Source organism: Chiloscyllium plagiosum, chromosome 36, assembly GCF_004010195.1.
Source record: "Chiloscyllium plagiosum isolate BGI_BamShark_2017 chromosome 36, ASM401019v2, whole genome shotgun sequence".
Lineage (NCBI taxonomy): Eukaryota > Metazoa > Chordata > Chondrichthyes > Orectolobiformes > Hemiscylliidae > Chiloscyllium > Chiloscyllium plagiosum.
In genome coordinates this window covers 12577336-12596921 of record NC_057745.1, presented here as the reverse complement: position 1 = coordinate 12596921, position 19586 = coordinate 12577336, and the positions used below count along the sequence as shown (strand labels likewise).

Here is a 19586-nt window from a genome sequence, read left to right as displayed (position 1 = left end):
TAAGACATTACAAAATCTAAACATTTTGTTCTGTTCCCCTCTTTCGCAGCTCATTATGCGTTAATCTTAATTTAGTACAAAACATTCATGCTTCTTGGATATCTTGCTCAAATCTTCACCTATATGATTCATCTTTTACTAAATCAATCCTTTTTACTTCATATAAAAATACAATTTTGCTTGTATATCTACAATGCTTGTTCTTTGAATACTTAAATCTCAGTTCTTTTTTTCTTCGTGAAAATGCTGGTGTCCTTTTGAATCAATTGTGTCAAAAATGTCAACCGGTGCTCCAAACATACTTGTAAAAGATTCATATAGCCTTTTTTGACTAATCAGTCGCCATTATGAGAAATACTCAGATTCTCCTGGCGTATTTGTCAGATACTTTGAATTTTGAAGCTTGAAGTGAATTATGAGAATCTTTGCTTTCTAACTTTTTATTAATGGATGTTGCTGGCCAAGAATGTAGCAAATTTCATGCCCAGTCCATTTTGACCTTGTTTATACAGTCTTTTCTGATATAACACGATAGTTCCATTGCTGTGCAATCCCACTTTATAAGAAAATCATGTAATAGCAGCACCATTTAAACCAATGGGACCAGAATCACGTTATAACCAATACAGGTAAGGAAAGTTTGCATTCTGTAAATAATGGTCTAAATTGCTTTATAGCTGATTTGCATTGAAGAAACGCATGTTACAGCAAATCAGACTGTATTTAGATGACCTATGCATGCCAGTTTGGTGTAATGCATCTCTTCTGTAGTTGTTCGCAGTCACCAGATAGGTTTAAATTTTCTTGGCAAATCTAGTGATATTGTTGCATATTTGCTGTTTCATTTGTTTTATCATCACCCAATAAAGGTATAGTATATTTGCCAATTATGTGAGCCCAGCTAAAGTGAATACAGTGTCCATATTGACCATTTAAATTGAGGGTTAATGCTTCATTGCTGAACTGATTTTTTTTGCCACCTCTGGCACCAAATAGTGACTGGCGCCAGTAGAGAATCCTGTGAGATGTCTGTTGTAGTTTGATGAAAATAATTGTCAATTGAGCAGGGACACTTGAAACAAATAGAACTAGAGACTATTCAGAATTCATAGGTATTGTTATGTTCATTGTTGGCCGTTAGACTCTTCCCTCAGGGATATATTAAACTAAGTGAAAATCTTATTGCATTCCAAGTACGTAGAACTGACATTTTAAGATGTGCAGGAAGCCAAACTCCTTGCTCAGGCATTTGTCAGTGTTGCCAGTAGAGTTATTATTTGGATAGATGTTTTAGTCATTTAATAGCCTTAGTTTTAATGTTAATGCATACAAAAGTAAACAACTGTACAGTATTCCAAGTTTAATCAGCACATTTTACGTATTATAATCGAATCAAGACTGAGAACTTATCCAGATTGTTAGGATTTCAACTGTCCAGTAGTAACATAAGTCAGATCACAGACTTGGTGGATCATATTCTGTTCTTTTTCTGGGAGGGAGTTTCCCTGGGAAGCCTCAACATTGACTCTGGATACTGTGAACTCTCATGATATGAGGTCAGACGTGGGTAAGGAATCTTTCTGCTAATTATCACATACCATCCTTCCTCAGCTGATGAATCAATATTCCTCCATGTTGAACAACATTTGGAGGAGGCACTGAGGGTAGCAAGGACACATGACTTCAACATCCACCACTGTGTGTGGTTCGGCAGCAGTACCACTGATTGAGCTGGCCTCGTAAAAGACATAGTTGCTCATCTGGGTTTGTGGAAGGTGGTGAGGGAATTCACATAGGAAAAGCAAACTTGATCTTATTCTTACCAATCTGTTGGCTCTACGTGCCTCTTTCCATGATAGTATTGGTAAGAGTGACCACCGGTAAGAGTGGCCTCCACTGGCCCCAGCATTACAGATGCAGTTTTTAGCCAGTTCAATTCACTGCACCCGATATCAAGAAATATTTGGAGAAATTGGATACTGAAAAAGCTGAGAGATTTGGCAACATTCCAGCATTAGTGCCCCAGAATACACCACATCAGTAGCCAAACTATTTCAGTACATCTACAACATTGGCATCGACCTGACAATATGAAACATTGCCCAGAATGTACTGAACACAAAAGTCGGACAAATCTAGTCCAGCCAATTATTGCCCCATCAGCCCTTTTCTCAACTATCAATTAAGTGATAGAAGGTGTCATCAATAGTGCTACCAATCACATGCTTGGCAAAAAGCTGCTCATTCATGCCCAGTTTTTGTTCTACCTGGACCACTCAGCTCCTGATCTCATTGCAGCCTTGGTTCAAGCATGGACAAAAGAGCTGAATTCTGGAGGTGAGTTGAGAGTGATAGCCCTTGATATCAAAGCCACGTTTGACTGAGTGTGACATCAAGGAGCCCTGGCAAAACTGGAATCAGCAAGAATCAGCAGGAAACATCTGTCGGTTGGAGTCATACCCGGCACATAGGTTGTGCTGGTAACAAGTCAGTCATCTCTGCTCCAGGCCATCTCTGTACGAGTTCCTCAGTGTAATGTCCTAGGCCAAACCACCTTCAGCTGCTTTGTTAATGAGCTTCCCTCCACCATATGGTCAGAAGTAGGAATGTTTGCTGATGATTGTACAATATTCAGCACCATTTGCGATTCCTCAGACTTAAGCAGTCCGTGTTCGAATGCAACAAGACTTGGACAACCTCCTTAGCTTGAAAAGTGTGGTGCTGGAAAAGCATAGCATGTCAGGCAGCAGCGAGGAGCAGGAGAATTGATGTTTCGGATGTAAATGTCGATTCATCTGCTCCTCGGATGCTGCCTGACCTGCTATGCATTTCCAGCGCCATATTTCTCGACTCTGATTTCCGGTATTTGAAGTCCTCACTTTCTCCAACATCCAGACTTGGGCTGACAAGTGGCACAACACAAATGCCAGGTAATGGCCATCTCCAGTAAGAGACAAACTGACTATTGTCACTTGACATTCAATGGCCTTATCATCACTGAATCCATTGCTATCAACATCCTGGGGATTATTATTGACCAGAAACTGAAATGAATTTACCATATAAAAACAAGTTAAAGGCTAGGAATACTGCAGTGAGGAACTCACCATCTCACTCTCTCAAAGCCTCTCCACCATCAATGAGCACAAATCAGGAGTGTTTGGAATGCTTCTCACCTTGCCTGATGAGTGCAACTCCAACAACACTCAAGAAACTTGATACTATCCAAGACAAAACTCTCCACTTAACTGGTACCATATGCACAAACATCTATTCATCCGCCACAAGTGCTTATTTGCAGCAGTGTATACTACATACCAGTTACACTGCAGAAAGTTTACAGAGATCCTTAGACAGCACCTTCCAAACCCACGGCCACTTTCATCTAGATGGACAAGAGCAGCAGACACAAAGGAACATCACCACCTGTAAGTTCCTATTTCAAACCACTCACCATCCTGACTTGGAAATATGTTACCATTCCTTCACTATTGCTAGTTCACAATCCTAGTATTTCCTCCATTAGGGCATAATGGGTCTCTACAGCAGATGGATTGCAACAGTCTCATTCTTACTAATGGTTTTGAACTTCGCAGTTTGGCCTCGTGTAATTACCTGAGAGGAAAGCTAATCTTTGAAGTATATTTTTTCTGTATTGTATTTGCACTAACCACTATGTACATCAGAGATTGTTGCTTTTTTAGTTTAAAAAAAACTATTTTAAAATTTAAATGATTCATTATAGCCTTTGTCCACACATGGACAAAGTTGCTGACCTCCAGAGGTGAGGTGACAGTGACTGTACCTGGCATCAGGTAGCATTTGATACAGTATGACTTTCAACCTGTGGAAAGCTGGAGTTGGTTTCCAGGATAAAATTCCCAATTAGTTGGAGTCATACCTAGCAGAAAGGAAGATGGCTGTGGTTGTTGAGGCTGAATTATCTGAGATACATGGTATCACTCGAGGCATTACTCAGAATGGTGTCATAGGCTCATCTATCTTCAACTGCTTTATCAGTTGCCTTCCCTCCATCATAGGATCAGCAATGAGAATGTGCAATCATCAGTGAACAATGTGTGACTCTTCTTTGCTGTCCATAAGCAGCACGAACTAGACAGCATTCAGGCTTGAACAGATAATTGGCAAGTTAAACCAGCACCACGCAGATGCCAGGCAATTAACATCTGAACTGAAAGAATCTACCCACGATATTGAATAGCATTGTCCTCACTGAACCCCCACGAACAACATCGTGGAGATTACAATTGAGCAGAAAATGCACTGGATAAATCACAAATACAGTGGCTATCGGAGCAGGTTGTAATGCTGCAAAGACTTACTCATCACCTGTCTTCACAAAGCCATCTATAAGGCCACAAGTATGTTGGCCTTTGTTACTCCTAATCTCACATTTTCTTGAAATAATATATCACTGCAAGTATATATAATCTTGGTGAGACCACACCAGGAGTAGTATGTGCAATTTTGGCCTCCTACTTATGGAGGGATATACTTGCCATAGACTAAGTGCAATAAAGGTTCATGAAACTAATTCTTGGAATGATGGGTTTATTTCTGAGGAATTTATAAAAAGCCTGGGCCTTTATTATATGTATGTTAAAAGAATGAAAAGTAATCTCATTTTACGTAAAAAATTATTATAGGGCTAGACAAGGCCGATGCCAGATGCGTTTTTCCGCTTGCTTGGAATGGATGTGAGGGTTCTAGAATCAGAAGATCTCAAAATAAGAGTCACCCATTTAAGACTGAGATGAAAAATACTTTTTCTTCATGCAGAACACGATGGATATTTGGAATTCTCTCCCAGATGGCTATGGGGATTCTATCATTGAGAATGTTGAAAACTTGAGATTTCCAACTAGATTTCAGCCATGATCTCTCTGAATTCTGTTTAAGTCTGGAGTATGATGGAGTACTCTGTGTTCCTTGATGAGTGTTGCTCCAACAACATGCGAGAAACTTGACACTATCCAGTGCAAAGCAGCCTGTTGATTGGCACTTCATCCACCCCTTTCAGTGTTCACTCTCTTCGCCAATAATGCATCAATGTAGTTTGTACCGCCTACAAGATGAACTGCAGCAATTCATGTAGAGTCCTTCGAGAGTACTTTACAAACTCATACCTGTACCACCTTGAAGTACAAGAGTGTGACATCATCAACATCTACAAGTTCCCCTCCAAGCTATGCACCATCCTAACTTAAATTGTCATTGGGTCAAAACCTCCCTAATAGCACTGTGCTCTCCAAGGACTGCAGTAGTGACTCGCTGACACCTTGTCTTGGGCAGTTTAGGAAAGGGCAATAACTGCTGGCCTAGCAAGCAATGCCCACATCCTACGCGCAAGTTGGAAAACGGTCTTGAGCGACTGAATGTGAGCAAATCTGACCACTAAGATTAGGAGGAGAGGTAGCCAGGTAGTGCAGGAATCTCCTGTGGCTATCCCCATCTAAAATGTTTTTGATTACTGAGAGTTGGGGGGGGGGGGGGAGGGAGTGCAGGCTCAGGAGAGTATAGCACTGACCGCCAGGTTTCTGATATTGTGACTGGCTGTACTGTAATGAGGGTTTTTTAAATTAGATTAGATTACTTACAGTGTGGAAACAGGCCCTTCGGCCCAACAAGTCCACACTGACCCGCCGAAGCCTAACCCACCCATACCCCTACATTTACCCCTTACCTAACACTAGGGGCAATTTAGCATGGCCAATTCACCTGACCTGCACATCTTTTGGACTGTGGGAGGAAACCCACGCAGACACGGGGAGAATGTGCAAACTCCACACAGTCAGTCGCCTGAGGCGGGAATTGAACCCGGGTCTCTAAGCGCTGTGAGGCAGCAGTGCTAACCGCTGTGCCACTGTGCTGTCCATGCCAGGTATATCAGGTCCCAAGCAGTTGATTGTAACAGGAGACTCTATAGCTTGGGGCACAGACAGATGTTTCTGTGGCTATCTAGTGAGACATCAAGATGGTGTGTTGCCTCCCTGGTGCAAGAGTCAAGAATGTCTTGGAGAGTGCAGAATATTCTGAAAGGGGAGAGTGACCAGCAGGCGGTTGTTGTGCACATTGGTACCAATGACATAGGTATGGAAAGGGATGAGGTTCTGCAGACTGAATATAGGAAACTAGGTAGGAGGTTAAAAAATATGTCCTTGAGGATAAGAATATCTAGACTACTACTACTAGTGAGAGTAGAGATTGGAGGATAGAGTAGATGAATGCGTGACTGAGGAGCTGGGGGTGGGGGAGTTGTTAAGGGACAGTTGGAAGGTAGCAAAGAGTCAGAGGAGATGACCTGGGGGTTGCAGTGAGAGAGAGAGACTCACTCAGATTCTTGCAGAGAGAGGAGGAGAACTTCTTCAAGGGAGGCATCCTTGGAAGAGGATTCGCAGTAATTTACAAAAGAATGTTTCTCTCTGTCATGTATGAAACTTTCTTACTATATCAGTTTCAGCCTTTGTGTTTTCCTAGCCTGTAAAGGTACTGAAACATTCACATTCTAGAACAGTCAAGATTAGGGATAAATTCAAATCTGCTCAGTGTGGTATACATGAAAATGTATCAGGATTGTTCTATTCCATGCATGTTCCACTCAGCTTATTAAATTACAAGTTATTTTTCTTTTGAGTATGAGTTTTGTTAAGAGTGTTCAATATAAGCCAGAAATTCAGTTATCCAATGTCCAACTGTGAAATATGCGCAGCTTCCAGCATTAGAGGGGAGAAGGAAGTACTGCCACACATTTCACAAGTGAACAGATGTTATCACCTTATTTGCACCATTCCATTAACACTAAGAAAAGATGTCCTTAATTCTTCTGAACAAATGGGCACCACTGTGGTCAAGTGCTTTCCTGCATCTCCTGTAGCAGATGTCTAAGGCTATAAGCTTTCTCAAAGTTGAAAAGGTTAGATCACGTGGGATCCAGGGAGATCTAGCCAATTAGATACAAAATTGGCTTGAAGGTAGGAGATGAAGGGTGGTGGTAGAGGATTGCTTTTTGGACTGGAGGCCTGTGATTAGTGGTATGCCGCAAAGATTGGTGCTGGGTCCACTGCTTTTTGTCTTTTGAATGTGAATACAGGAGGTATGATTAATAAGTTTGCAGGTGACAACCAAAATAAGTGGTGTAGTGGATAGTGAAGAAGATTATCTCAGACACTAACAGGACCTTGATCAGGTGGGCCAATGAGCAGCAGATGGGGTTTAATTTAGATAAATGTGAGGCAAAAACAGGGCAGGATTTACACAGTTAATGGTAGGGCCCTGGGGAGTGTTGTTGAACGAGGAAGTCCTAGAAGTGCAAGTGCACGGTTCTTTTAAAGTGGATTTGCAGATGGACAGGGTGTTGAAGAAGGCATTTGGCATGCTTGCCTTCTTTGGCTGAAATATTGAGTACAGGCGTTGGGATGTCATGTTGCAGCTGTGCAGGACATTAGTTCGGCCACTTTTAGAATACTACGTACAGTTCTGTTTGCCCTTGAATAGGGAGGATGTTGGTAAACTTGAGAGGGTGCTTAATAGATCTACAAGGATATTGCCGGGAGTAGAGGGTTATAAGGAGAGGCTGAATAGGCTGGGGCTTTTTTCATGCGCATTGGAGGCTGAGGGGTGACGCTATAGAGGTTTATAAAATTGAGAGACATGGATAGGGTGAATATCCAAGGTCGTTCTCCAAGGATGGGGGAGTCCAAAGCTAGAGGGCATGGGTTTAAGGTGAGAGGAGGAAGATTTAAAAGGACCCGAGGGGTACATTTATCACACAGGGTGGTATATGTGTGGAACGGGCTGCCAGAGAAAATGGTGGAGGCCAGTACAATTAAAACATTTAAGAGGCATCGGGAAAGGTATATGAAGAGGAAGGGTTTAGAGGGATATGGGCCAAATGCTTGCAAATAGAACTAGGTCAGATTGGAATATCACGGCTTGCAGTTAGACCAAAGGGTCTGTTTCTGAGCTGTATGACGTGACTAAGTCTTGTTTGCCATAAGCATTAACAATATGGAAAAGTGAAGTCAGAGATTAGTCTCTGAAGCTTGAATATTTGAGTGCTATAAAAATGTATGACCTTTAAACTGGTTTCCTTTTGACTTTTACAGTCTATTTGATAAAACAACTTTCAAATTATGTAATTTGATTTATTTATGTTCTTACTGCAGTACCTTGTGTGGAAAAAATAAAATGTTTATTTCAAGTATACTTTCTAAAATACCTTAACATTTGCATCTCAAAAAATAGATCATTCGATTTTGGTGATTCTTACAGTGGGCAAATTAAGATATTTTAAATTGGTTACATTATCACCACAGATAAATACAGAAATACTGAGATGCATTATAAAAATAATTCCTGTTGATTACTGGTTGTAACTCATTGCAACTGTGGGTGTTTTTCAGATTTATAGTCCTCCCAAATGGAATTCTGCAAATTGTATATGTGCAAGAGGCTGATGCGGGAGAATATCGCTGTTTAGCTAAAGGTGGAATGTGGACACTGTACAGTCAGCATGCTACTCTCACTGTATTAGAAGGTAATGTGATGTAGCTAAATATAACCTTAGAAGAAAATTGATTTATCATGGAATTAACATCAAAGCTAGTAAAAGCAATAAAGAATCATAATTGAATCCTGTAAGTTAGGATGTAACAAAAAAATCACTTGAAATTCCATTTCAGTGTAAATTTTTTAGACTTTATATTCAGAGGAGTCTCATAGTTAACCGTAGGTTTAGGTTTCTGTCCAGTATGGATAGGTAGGAAAAAGTGAGGACTGGAGATCAGAGTCGAAGAGTATGATGCTGGAAAAGCACAACCGGTCAGGCAGCATCTGAGGAACAGGAGAGTCAATGTTTTGGGCATAAATCCTTCATGAGGAACAAGAGCCTTCTTGAGTATGTATAGGTATTCAAATGCGGGTCTCTAGTTAGTGCAGAATTAAATGTATGATAGACATTCATTCTGTTTGCATGTTACAGGGAAAATAATGATTTTTAACTTCACAAAGCTTGATCCACAGAAGTCGAAATGGCATATGTACTATCAAGTGCTTTAGTTTTTTATTGTCATAACCTAATATCTTTTTGGGGTTTGATAACAGTGGTTTATCTTGTCTGACATCCTTGATGATTTCATAAAGGGCTTCAGCTGGAATCAGTGGAAACAAGGTCCTTAGTAAAGGATTGCAGTAACATGCTTGATTTTAAAAGTATTTGATTATGTCATGGCTAAATATAAGCATATCAATAGTTTAGAAACTGTAAATCCAGGGTCCTTTGGCCATGTTGTTTAAGTGCCAGTACGAGAAAAGTTTCTGAAACTGGGAAATGCTGTGTAAGTGATGGGGGTGAAGGAATTGACGTTTTTCCATACTTGTGTTATGCTAGTACTTGCATAATATGTGTACCATCCATGTATTATTCAGATGTCCTGTGGAGTGTCTTAATCCCATCACTTCTTTTAAATGCTGATTTACAGTCCAAACTAAGCATCAACAAAAATAATTAGAGAAACCCTCTTCCTTAAGCCTTATGTACAAATGTTCATTGGAGAAACAGGATCATAAAATGGAGTTTATTTGGCTTCCACTAATCAAAATTGCAGCTTTATGTATATGAATTTAGTGCACATTTACTGCAATTCTATGTTTTTAGTTAGTCCCTGTATAAAATTACTCCATTTAATGTTGTTTTTCTTTAGTATCACTAATGGGGGTTGTAATCATGCTGAGTATTTTGAGTTTCTGTTTAACATTGTTTCCTAAGTGACCTAATCGCTGCCATTTTGGAGTAGTCGTTCGCACAACTGATGCATTCAGAAGTCCACAAGGAACATTAACGCTATTTGATTTTTATAGCTTTTGTTGAAATTTCTAATTTACAGCAGGTATACATTCACTGCACAGTAATTTTTTTCAAGAAAGGAAATAGACATGTAGGCCTTTTTCTCTGACCACTAAGAATGTCTGTTATTTTATAACACTAATACAGCATCCTGCAAGCATTGTCAATCTTTCCCTAATAATCTTGTCATTTGATTGGTGTTAATGAGTTTAGACATTTGTTTATTTCTGCTTGTGGATTTAGCACTCCCATTCCATATTTATTTCTTAATTCATTGCTTCCGGGGTTAGATTTGAGGCATACCTGTATCCATATAGATTAGATCTGGCTAGTGCATCTTATGTCAAGGAAGCTACTGTTGGACACTTCATTTTCTGGCTGTCTAGTGAGTTAACTGTTTCAGATTGCCTGCTTGCCATTCCAACTTGAATAAGTTTGTTTCCTCCACCTAAAAATTGGGAATGCCAAAACAATTACATTTAATCTTCTTCACATTCCAAATTTGTGATGTTAATGTAACAGAACTTCCAAGGGATATTATTAAAAAAAAATAAATTCAGGTCACCAAAACTTGGGCAAAGAGTTAGGCTTAAGTACTGCCTTAAAGGAGAAGAGAGGTTTTAAGAGGGAATTCGAGACTGTATCACACAAGTAGCTAAAGGTGTAACCACCAGTGGACCAAATAGCGAGAATACTAATGGCTAGATAGAGACCTCCTGAGTAGGTAAGAGATGGGATGATTGAGGTTATAGAAAAGTGTGGAAAGGATTAAAATTTTAACATTGAGGTGTTGCCAAACCAAGAGCCATTGTAGGCCAACAAGTACAGGAATGATAGATGAAAGGAATTTAGTATCATTTAGAATGTAGTTAATAGATGTTTGAATGAGTTCCAAGTTTACAGAGGATGTAAGCTGGAAGATTAGCCAAGAGAGTAATGGAATGTTTGAGACTAAAAATAACAATAGCATCAACAAAGTTTTCAGCAACAGATGAGCTGAAGTAAGGGTAGAAATGGACAATATTACAAAGATAGACAATTGGAGATGGAGAGAATATGGAGTTAAGTAGGTTAGCAAGGTTGGAAGTGGTCTGATTCAGTGTCATACAGTGTCCAAACAGAGTGGATTGCAGACAGTGGCGAGGCAATAGAGTTTGCAATGGATCAACAACAGTGGCTTTGCTCTACTTGATTTTTGTTTTGAAAGTAGTACAATATTAAAGATACACAGCATTATTGAAGGTGCTACCCTTAGGGTTAGTTATTATGCTGAACCCCATCTACCTGTACAGATAGATGTATGACATCTATTAATGCTGTTTGAAGAAAAAGCCATTAAAAATAAAGTAGATCAACTGTCCCATTGATCTCATTAGTTGTTTGTACTATCTTTCTATGAATGATTGTTTATAACTTGTTTTTGAAGTAACATAGAATCAAAGAATTCCTACTCTGAGGGCATGCAAATCGGCCCATCAAATCCATACTGATCCTCTGAAGAGCACCTCCAGACCCAACCCCTACTCTGTCCTGTAGCCTTGTATTTCCTATGGTTAATCCACCTAGACTGCACTATGGACACTGTGGACACAATGGGCAATTTAGCATGGCCAGTCCATCTAATCTATGAATCTTTGGACTGTGGGAGGAAACCAGAGCACGCGGAAGAAACCTGCACAGACACAGGGAGAACATGCAAAGTCCACACAGTCATCCAAGGGAAGAAACAAACCCGACCCGTTTCCAGTGCGTGAGGCAGTAGTGCTAACCACCAAGTCACTGTGCTGCCCATTCACAGCAGTGAACATGTTTTAAAAACAAAAGATTTTTAGATCAATCTTAAATTTTTTCACATCACGCACAACTGAACAGCTTTTTTTTCCCCACCACCAGACCACCTGTGGTATCTTTAATCTATTAATCAAACAATTGATTAATTTACATGCCAAGCTTGTTAAGGGGATTTCGGACATTCTTCCGTTTGACGGTTTATTGAACCATTTGGGATTGTTACAAGTTCCTAGTCACATCAACCAATTGTCTTATCCCTAGTTAGATATCAAAACAAACAGGTTAACTTTTGAAATTGAATGGCTCCCTTTTAATATGTCAGAAAATCAGAATAAATAATTGTCAATGACGCAATAGTTTTGCCAGTAGTAAAATATGAATACTTAGGTATCAGTTTGTAAGATTATTAGTTATACACAAATACGTTTTGTTGATATTCTAGCCACCAATACCAGGTTAAATCTCACATTAGTTATAAGGGGCTTGCCATTCTTCAATAATTTGTTGGGTAATTTTTCAAATCTTCAGTAGGATATGGTAACAGCAACAACAATTTGGACTTTCATAGGCTATCCCTAGATGCTTCACGGGCATAACAGTCAAACTTTGACACTGATCCACGTAAGGAGATAATTAGGTCAGATGACTGGAACTGAAAAGTTGTCATTATGAATCTGACCTGAGTTGTTAGAAGTTGATGAGTGATATTAGAAGACCATACGACCTAAGCAAGCAATATTGATGTATGTTTTAAGGCATAACCAGACTTCTTTCTTTTTCAGTCAGTACAATTTTAAATTAATCTTATGGTTCTCTGTTTTAAATGACATAAATTAAAACCATAAAGAATATTCTATTATAAAACCAGAAGATATAGGAGCAGAAATTAGGCCATTCAGCCCATTGAGTCTGCTCTGCTATTCAATCATGGCTGATACGTTTCTCAATCCCATTCTTCTGTCTTCTCCTTGTAACCTTTGATCCACTTAACAATTAAGAACCTATCTATCTCTCAAATGTACTCAAAGACCTGGCCTCCGCAGCCTTCTACGGCAATGAATTCCACAGATTCACACTTGTCTGGCTGAAGAAGTTTTTCCTCATCTCCGTTCCTAATCTCCCTTTACTGTAAGACTCTGTCCTCAGGTCCTAGTCTCTCCTAATGGAAACATCTTCCCAATGTCCATTCTATCCAGGCCTTTCAGTGTTCTCTAAGTTTCAATTAGATCCTCCCTCATCCCAATCTTCAAATGTTCCTCATATATTAAGTCTTTCATTCTTGGTTTCATTCTTGTGAACCTCCTCTGGACCCACTCCAGGTCCAGGTCCTTAGATATGGGGCCCAAAATTGCTCACAATATTCTAAATATGGTCTGACCAGAGCTTTATAAATCCTCAGAAGTACATCCCTGCTTTTATATTCTAGTCCTTTTGAAATAAATACCAACATTCATTTGCCTTCTTAACTACCGAATCAACCTGCAAGTTAACATTAAGGGAATATTGGATTGGGGCTCCCAAGTCCCTATGCACTTCAGATTTCTGAATTCTATCACATTTAGAAAATTGTCTATGTCTCTAATCTTCGTACCAAAGTGCATGACCTCAGGGTTGCTCACATTGTATTCTATCTGCCACGTCTTTGCCTACTCTCCTACTCAGTTTAAATCTTCCTTCAGCATCCTTGCCTCCTCACTACTAACTGTCCTGCCACCTATCTTTGTATCATGTTCAGACTTGGCCAGAATGCCCTTAGCTCTTTCATCTAGATCATGATTGTATAAAGTGAAAGGTTGTGGTCCCAAAACTGATCCTTGCGGAACTCCACTAGTCACTGGCTGCCATCCTGAGAAAGACCCTTTTAACCTCGCTCTCTATTTCTTGCTAGACAACCAATCTTCTGTCCATGCTAGTACCTTGCCTCTCACACCATGTGTTGTTATCTTACTCTGCAGCCTCCTTTGCAGCATCTTGTTTGAGGCCTTCTGAAAGTCCAAGTAAATAGATTATCAATGCTGCTCGGTACCTCCACAAAGTTTTATAACAGATTTGTCAGGTATGACCTCCCCTTCATGAACCCATGTTGCTTTTGCTCTATTTTACCCTGCATTTCCAAGTATTCAGAAATCTCATCCTCCAAAAAGGACTCCAAAATCTTACCAACAACTGAGGTCAGGTGAATCAGCTTATAATTTTCTGTCTTCTGCCTGACTTCCTTCTTAAACAGGAGGGTTACAGTCGTGATTTTCCAGTTCTCTGGGACCCTTCCTGACTCTCGTGATTCCTGAAAGATCACCACTAACACCTCCACTATCTCTTCACTTATCTCCTTCGGAACTCTGGGGTGTAGTCCATCTGGTCCAGGTGATTTATTTAGAACATAGAACAGTACAGCACAGAACAGGCCCTTCAAGCCACGATGTTGTGCCGACCACTGATCCTAATGTATGCACCCTCACATTTCTGTGACCATATGCGTGTCCAGTAGTCTCTTAAATGTCCCCAATGACCTTGCTTCCACAACTGCTGCTGGCAACGCATGCCATGCTCTCTCAACTCTCTGTGTAAAGAACCCGCCTATGACATTCCCTCTATACTTTCCTCCAACCAGCTTAAAACTATGACCCCTCGTGTTGGTCATTTCTGCCCTGGGAAATAGTCTCTGGCTATCGACTCTATCTATGCCTCTCATTATCTTGTATGCCTCAATTAGGTCACCTCTCCTCCTCCTCTTCTTTAGACCTTTCAGTTTTTCTAGCACCTTCTCCTTGGTGATGGCTACCATACTCACCTTTGACCCCCTGACTCTCTTGAATTTTTGGGATGCTAATCATGTCTTCCGCTGTGAGGACTGACACAAAGTACTTGTTCAGTTCCCCTGCCATTTCTTTGTTCCCCATTACTACTTCCCCAGCATCATTTTCCAGCGGCCCAATGTCCACTTTTGCCTCTCTTTTATCCTTTATATCTCTAAAGAAACTCTTGGAATCTTTTATAATACTGGCTAGCTTACCTTCCTATTTAATCTTTCCCCTCCTTATTTCTTTTCTGGTTGTCCTCTGTTGGTCTTTGTAGACTTTCCCACTACCCTCTGCCACATTATATGCTTTCTCTTTTGCTTTTATGCTGTCCCTGACTTCCGTTGTTGGTTTGTCATCCCTTTAGTACGCTTCTTTTCCCTAAGGGTGATTTTTTTTTTTGCTGTGTCTCCCAGATTACTCCCGGAAGCTCCTGTCATTGCTGTACCACTGTCTTTCCTGCTAGGTTCCCCTCCCAGTCTATTCTGGCCAGCTCTTTACTCATGCCTCTGTACAGTTGTTCTGTTATAATGAGCATTTATTTAACACAAATTGGCTATAACGTGATTGGCAAACTGTGGAATTGTTTGCTTAACGTGAACGGTTTTCCATAGTGTGATTTTCTATATCGTGGGTTGCAGAGGAATGCAACTGTAGTTGCTTTTATTCAACTGTAATACTGTAACAGCTGATTACTGCTTCTCCATCTCAAATTGCAGAGTGAATTCTATCATATTATGGTCACTGCCTCCTAAGGGATCCTTCACATTAAGCTCCCTTATCAAGGGATGAAGACTGGGAGCCAAATATCCAAGGATTCACATCCTATCGAAAAGACAGGCAGGTGGGCAGAGGGGAGCCTCATTACACATCACTAAATCCAGAATTGCCTATTCCCTACTGGGCTTGACCACAAGCTGCTCCAAAAAGCCATTGGTAGACGTTACACAAATTCCTTTTCTTGCGATCCACTATCCCCAACCCGATTTTTCCCAATCTGCCAACATATTAAAATCCCCCATGATAACTGTAGCCTTGCCTTTTTTACTCACGTTTTCTATCTCCTTGTGTATCTTGTGCCCCATATCCTGAGTATTGTTTGGACTACTGCCTCTACGTAACTCCCACTTTGTTTTTTTTAATCTTTGCGGTTCCTGAAATCTGCTCACACAGATTCCACATAATTGATTTAATTCCATTTTTTATTAATAAGACAACCCCACCCCTCTGCCCACCTGCCTGTCTTTTCAATAGGATGTGCATCCTTGGTTAGTTGGACTCTTGGTCTTGATCGCCTTGCAGTCACACCTCATTGATGCTCACCTTGTCATATCTGCCAATTTTAATCTGCGCCACAAGCTCATTTACCTTATTTTGTATACTGTGTTCATTCAAATATAACCCCTTCAATCCTGTATTTACCATCCCTCTTGTCATTGTCATCCCTTTATCTTATGTGCTTGAAGTAAGATTTCTGACCCTTTCTAGATACTCTGTTCTTTTTGTGTTCTTGGAACTTGAGTAACCTCTCCTGAGTTCTCCTTTATTTTCATACTTTTCCATGCAGTTCAATCCACCCCCACAGAGGTTAACCTGCTGCTTTGTTATACTTCTTGGAGTTTTAAGGCCCTCCCCCTCCCCGGTCCTGTTGACCACCCTATTTACTCTTTTTGCTAGAACATTAGTCCCAGTTCAGCTCAGGTGGTGACAGTCCCAAAGATAGAGATTCCTCCTGTTCCAAACTAATGCGAGTGCCCCATGAAATGGAACCCTTCTTTTCTGCATGTTTACTTCCCTTATTCTCACGTCACTATGCCAATTTTCACGTGGCTCATGTAATAATCTGGAGATTATAACTGTTGAGGATCTGTTCTTTAATTTAATTCCTAGTTCCTGATGATCCCCAAACAGGTCCTCTTTCCTTGTCTTTCCTATGTTGACTCTTACTGGTTTTAGTCTCCATAAGGATTAGCAATAAATGATTTGCCCACTTTGCTCAAAACACAAGTTATGGCTAAGATCTTGCAAAAGGATGCTTAAGTTGTCACTTTAAATAATAAAAGTGTTTATTTGAGTGATTCAAGTAATAGAATGTGGTGCTGGAAAAGCACAGCAAGTCAGGCAGCATCTGAGGAGCAGGAGAATCGACATTTTGGGCATAAGCCCTTCATCAGAAACCTTCATTGATCCCTGATGAAGGACTTATGCCCGAAACGTCGATTCTCCTGCTCCTTGGATGCTGCCTGACCTGCTGTGCTTTTCCAGCACCACACTTGACTGATCTCCAGCATCAGCAGTCCACACTTTTTACTGATTCAAGTAATAGCACTAATCTAGTTGTACACATATGAAAACGTATCATTTTGATAGCAAAGTTTCTCATGCTTGAGAAATGATGTATTCTCCCTACATTTCTCAGTAAATGGCTGCACCAGTTGGGATGTACTACTATTAAAATGTGAAATTGGCAGCAAAAGCCAAAGGAAAGCTAACCATGCCTGATGTAATGTGTGTTTTGTTTCTGTGCATTTAATTATACTATACTATCATTTTAATATTGGTACGATATTGTGGTGAAATATGTGTAGTTGTAGTTATAGTTATAACCAGGCCAGCAGCAGCTAGTTTTCCTTGAAATAATAGCCCCCAATTGCAGTTCCAGCCTTTCCTGAAAAATAGAAACATGTTTCTTTTTTCTCAAGTGGCCAGACTACAGACTGCCTGGGTTTGGATCCATCACATTTTGCCACATGCAAAATATAAGCAAGGAAGGAAAGAGTTTAATTCGCAAGAACTAGATTTAAGTAAGGGAAAGGTAGGAAACAATGTTGAGGGGGAGGTTGAGGGAGCTTAGCAAGATTTTCCACCAATGATCTCAGGCTGCACAGTAGGTCAGATGAATGTTTCACAATACAACATAAAGAAGGATGCCTTTGTCAGCGCAGCTGTAAATATAAACCATGTGGAGCAAAATGCTGTACTCGGTTGAGAAATCGCTTATTGGAAAAAGACCGTTGTTATTTGATACCTTCCATGAATAAAATAATTTGCTGTTGGTTGATAATTAAAATGAAAATTTAGCACTTGGCAGTTTGTCACAATAATAAATTCTTACTGGATTATAATTTGTTGGCTGCCGAGTATTACCAGCATGTATTAATTTATATTTTCACAGCCATTAGAAACTTGGAGACAGATTTTAGTAAAATAAATGAATCTTCCATATCATTTACAGATAATAAGCTCATTAACTTCTTCAGAAACCAAGGACTGAGCATATATTTGTAAATATCATGTTGCAAATGGGCTGTTGTGCTACTTTATTATTTCCCAGCTAAGGCCAAGTAATTGGAACAACCCACGGACGAATAAAAATGACAAAGTACTGATCTTTCTGTGAATTGATCTAACCTTTTCTTGGGAGCCTATTTTTAGATGTTACTTCGAGAGGTACGATTTAAAAGAAAAAACTGTTTTCTTTAGGTTGTATATAAATGACCAATTTGGCACTGCCTAGGTGGCAGTATGGGGCAAACCAAAGGTGTGATAACATGTATGAGGGTAATTTTATATTGGCAGATTTTACACTGGGTTGACATCCATTTAGCATTAAACCCTTACCTAAATGCACAGGGATAAAGTCAAGTTTTCCTTGGCTTAGCAAAACATCTGCTATGGAATGATTACTTAGAGTAGAGTCTTATAAGGGTTTGAGTGACGTGGGCTATGTTGAGGTTTGTGGCAGAATTGGCCTATTACTACCTTTTGACATATAATGTGGGTTTTTTGCAAGGCAGATGTGAGTTGCCACTTAAGGGGTTGATGCTTGTTAAGTGCCTTGTTCATACCCAAGCTCACCTCATTAATATTCAACTTCCTATCTTAGTAAATGTGATGAACAGGCTAGATTTGAAGAAATTTTGACGTGGAAATCTCAATGAGTGCCAGGTGATTTTATCTCATCGTTTGCTCGGGAGGACCTCCATGTTGCTTTTGACTAAATAGCATCCTCTGAATCATTATGGCAACTCTCTGATACACTTGCAAGCCACTAGAAATGTACAGGCTTGCACTGCATGGAGTACCTGCAATTAGGAAAGACTGCAGAAGGGACAGTTTATATGCGTGGATAAAGACGCTGCTCGAGGAGTGAATGAAGGTGAATCTCATGGCTGCATGCTTGCTCTCTTCTTTTCATAATATGTTTTATTAAGAAAAAATAGATTTTTAAATATTCCAGCAAATACAAAACAATGCAATTCAAAACAATACAAAAATAGTACAAAGCTAAACCCAAATAATAACAAAAAAAATTCCCCAACCCACCCTCCTTAACGAATGTATATAATATATAGAGAAGTATAAAATTAAAAAAAACTAAAACCAAAAATCTAAACTAGCTATTTAACTAAATAAATACCTAACAACAAACAAATAAATAGTAATAGCTCAGCCAAACAAAACATACATGCATTCACAGTTCCTCCTCCCTGGATATTGGACTCATGAAACATAATCGTTACGGCTATATAAAAGCCCTTGTTAGTGTGGCAGATAAATCTGTGTCCAGGTATTTCAAAAAGGGTTGCCATGTCTTGTAAAAGTTCTCAGTTTTGTGGTGTACCATATTTGTGAGAGAATCCAGGGGAATATGCTCCATAACAATCTTCCGCCAACCCGACAGGCCTGGGTGTTTTTCGGAAATCCAACCTAGCAAGATGTTCTTCTTTGCACAGAATGTAAGAATATTGAAAAGTTTTTTCTTATGCGCGTCTGCAGGAAATACAATGGGTAGGCCCAAAAGGAGCGAAGTAAGGTCCTTCTCCACTCCTACACCTAAAGTCCTCTCCATTGCAGCCACCACAGCGCTCCAATATGTTTGAAACCTGTCACAAGACCAAAGACAATGGGTAAGAGTGCCCGTGCAGACCTTGCACTTGGGGCATGCTGAAGATACCCCTAGTTTAAATTTTGACAAATGGTCTGGGGCTAAGTGGACCCTGTGGAGAATCTTCAACTGTAAAGCATGGGTCCTATTGAAAATTGATATCTTCCTTGCATTCTCCCAAATATCCTCCCATGCCTCTGAAGAAACTTCAACACCAGGCTCTCTTTCCCACATCTTGCAGAGT

At 40.0% G+C, this 19586-nt stretch overlaps 1 protein-coding gene across 10 annotated transcripts in view; it reads left to right on the top strand.

Moving 5' to 3' along the window:
* Window positions 1-19586, top strand: part of igdcc4 (immunoglobulin superfamily, DCC subclass, member 4) — a 142826-nt gene that overhangs the window by 50508 nt on the left and 72732 nt on the right. For 9 of the 10 annotated variants that reach the window (XR_006309473.1, XR_006309472.1, XM_043677317.1 and 6 more), the window contains exon 4: window positions 8424-8557. The exons of the other annotated variant lie outside the window; for it this stretch is intronic. Coding sequence is in view for 7 of the 9 variants with exons in the window: in XM_043677317.1 (XP_043533252.1) it covers window positions 8424-8557 (134 nt within the window). In the remaining 2 variants the exon portion in view is untranslated. The remainder of the gene's footprint in view (window positions 1-8423; window positions 8558-19586) is intronic. 10 annotated transcript variants of the gene reach the window in all.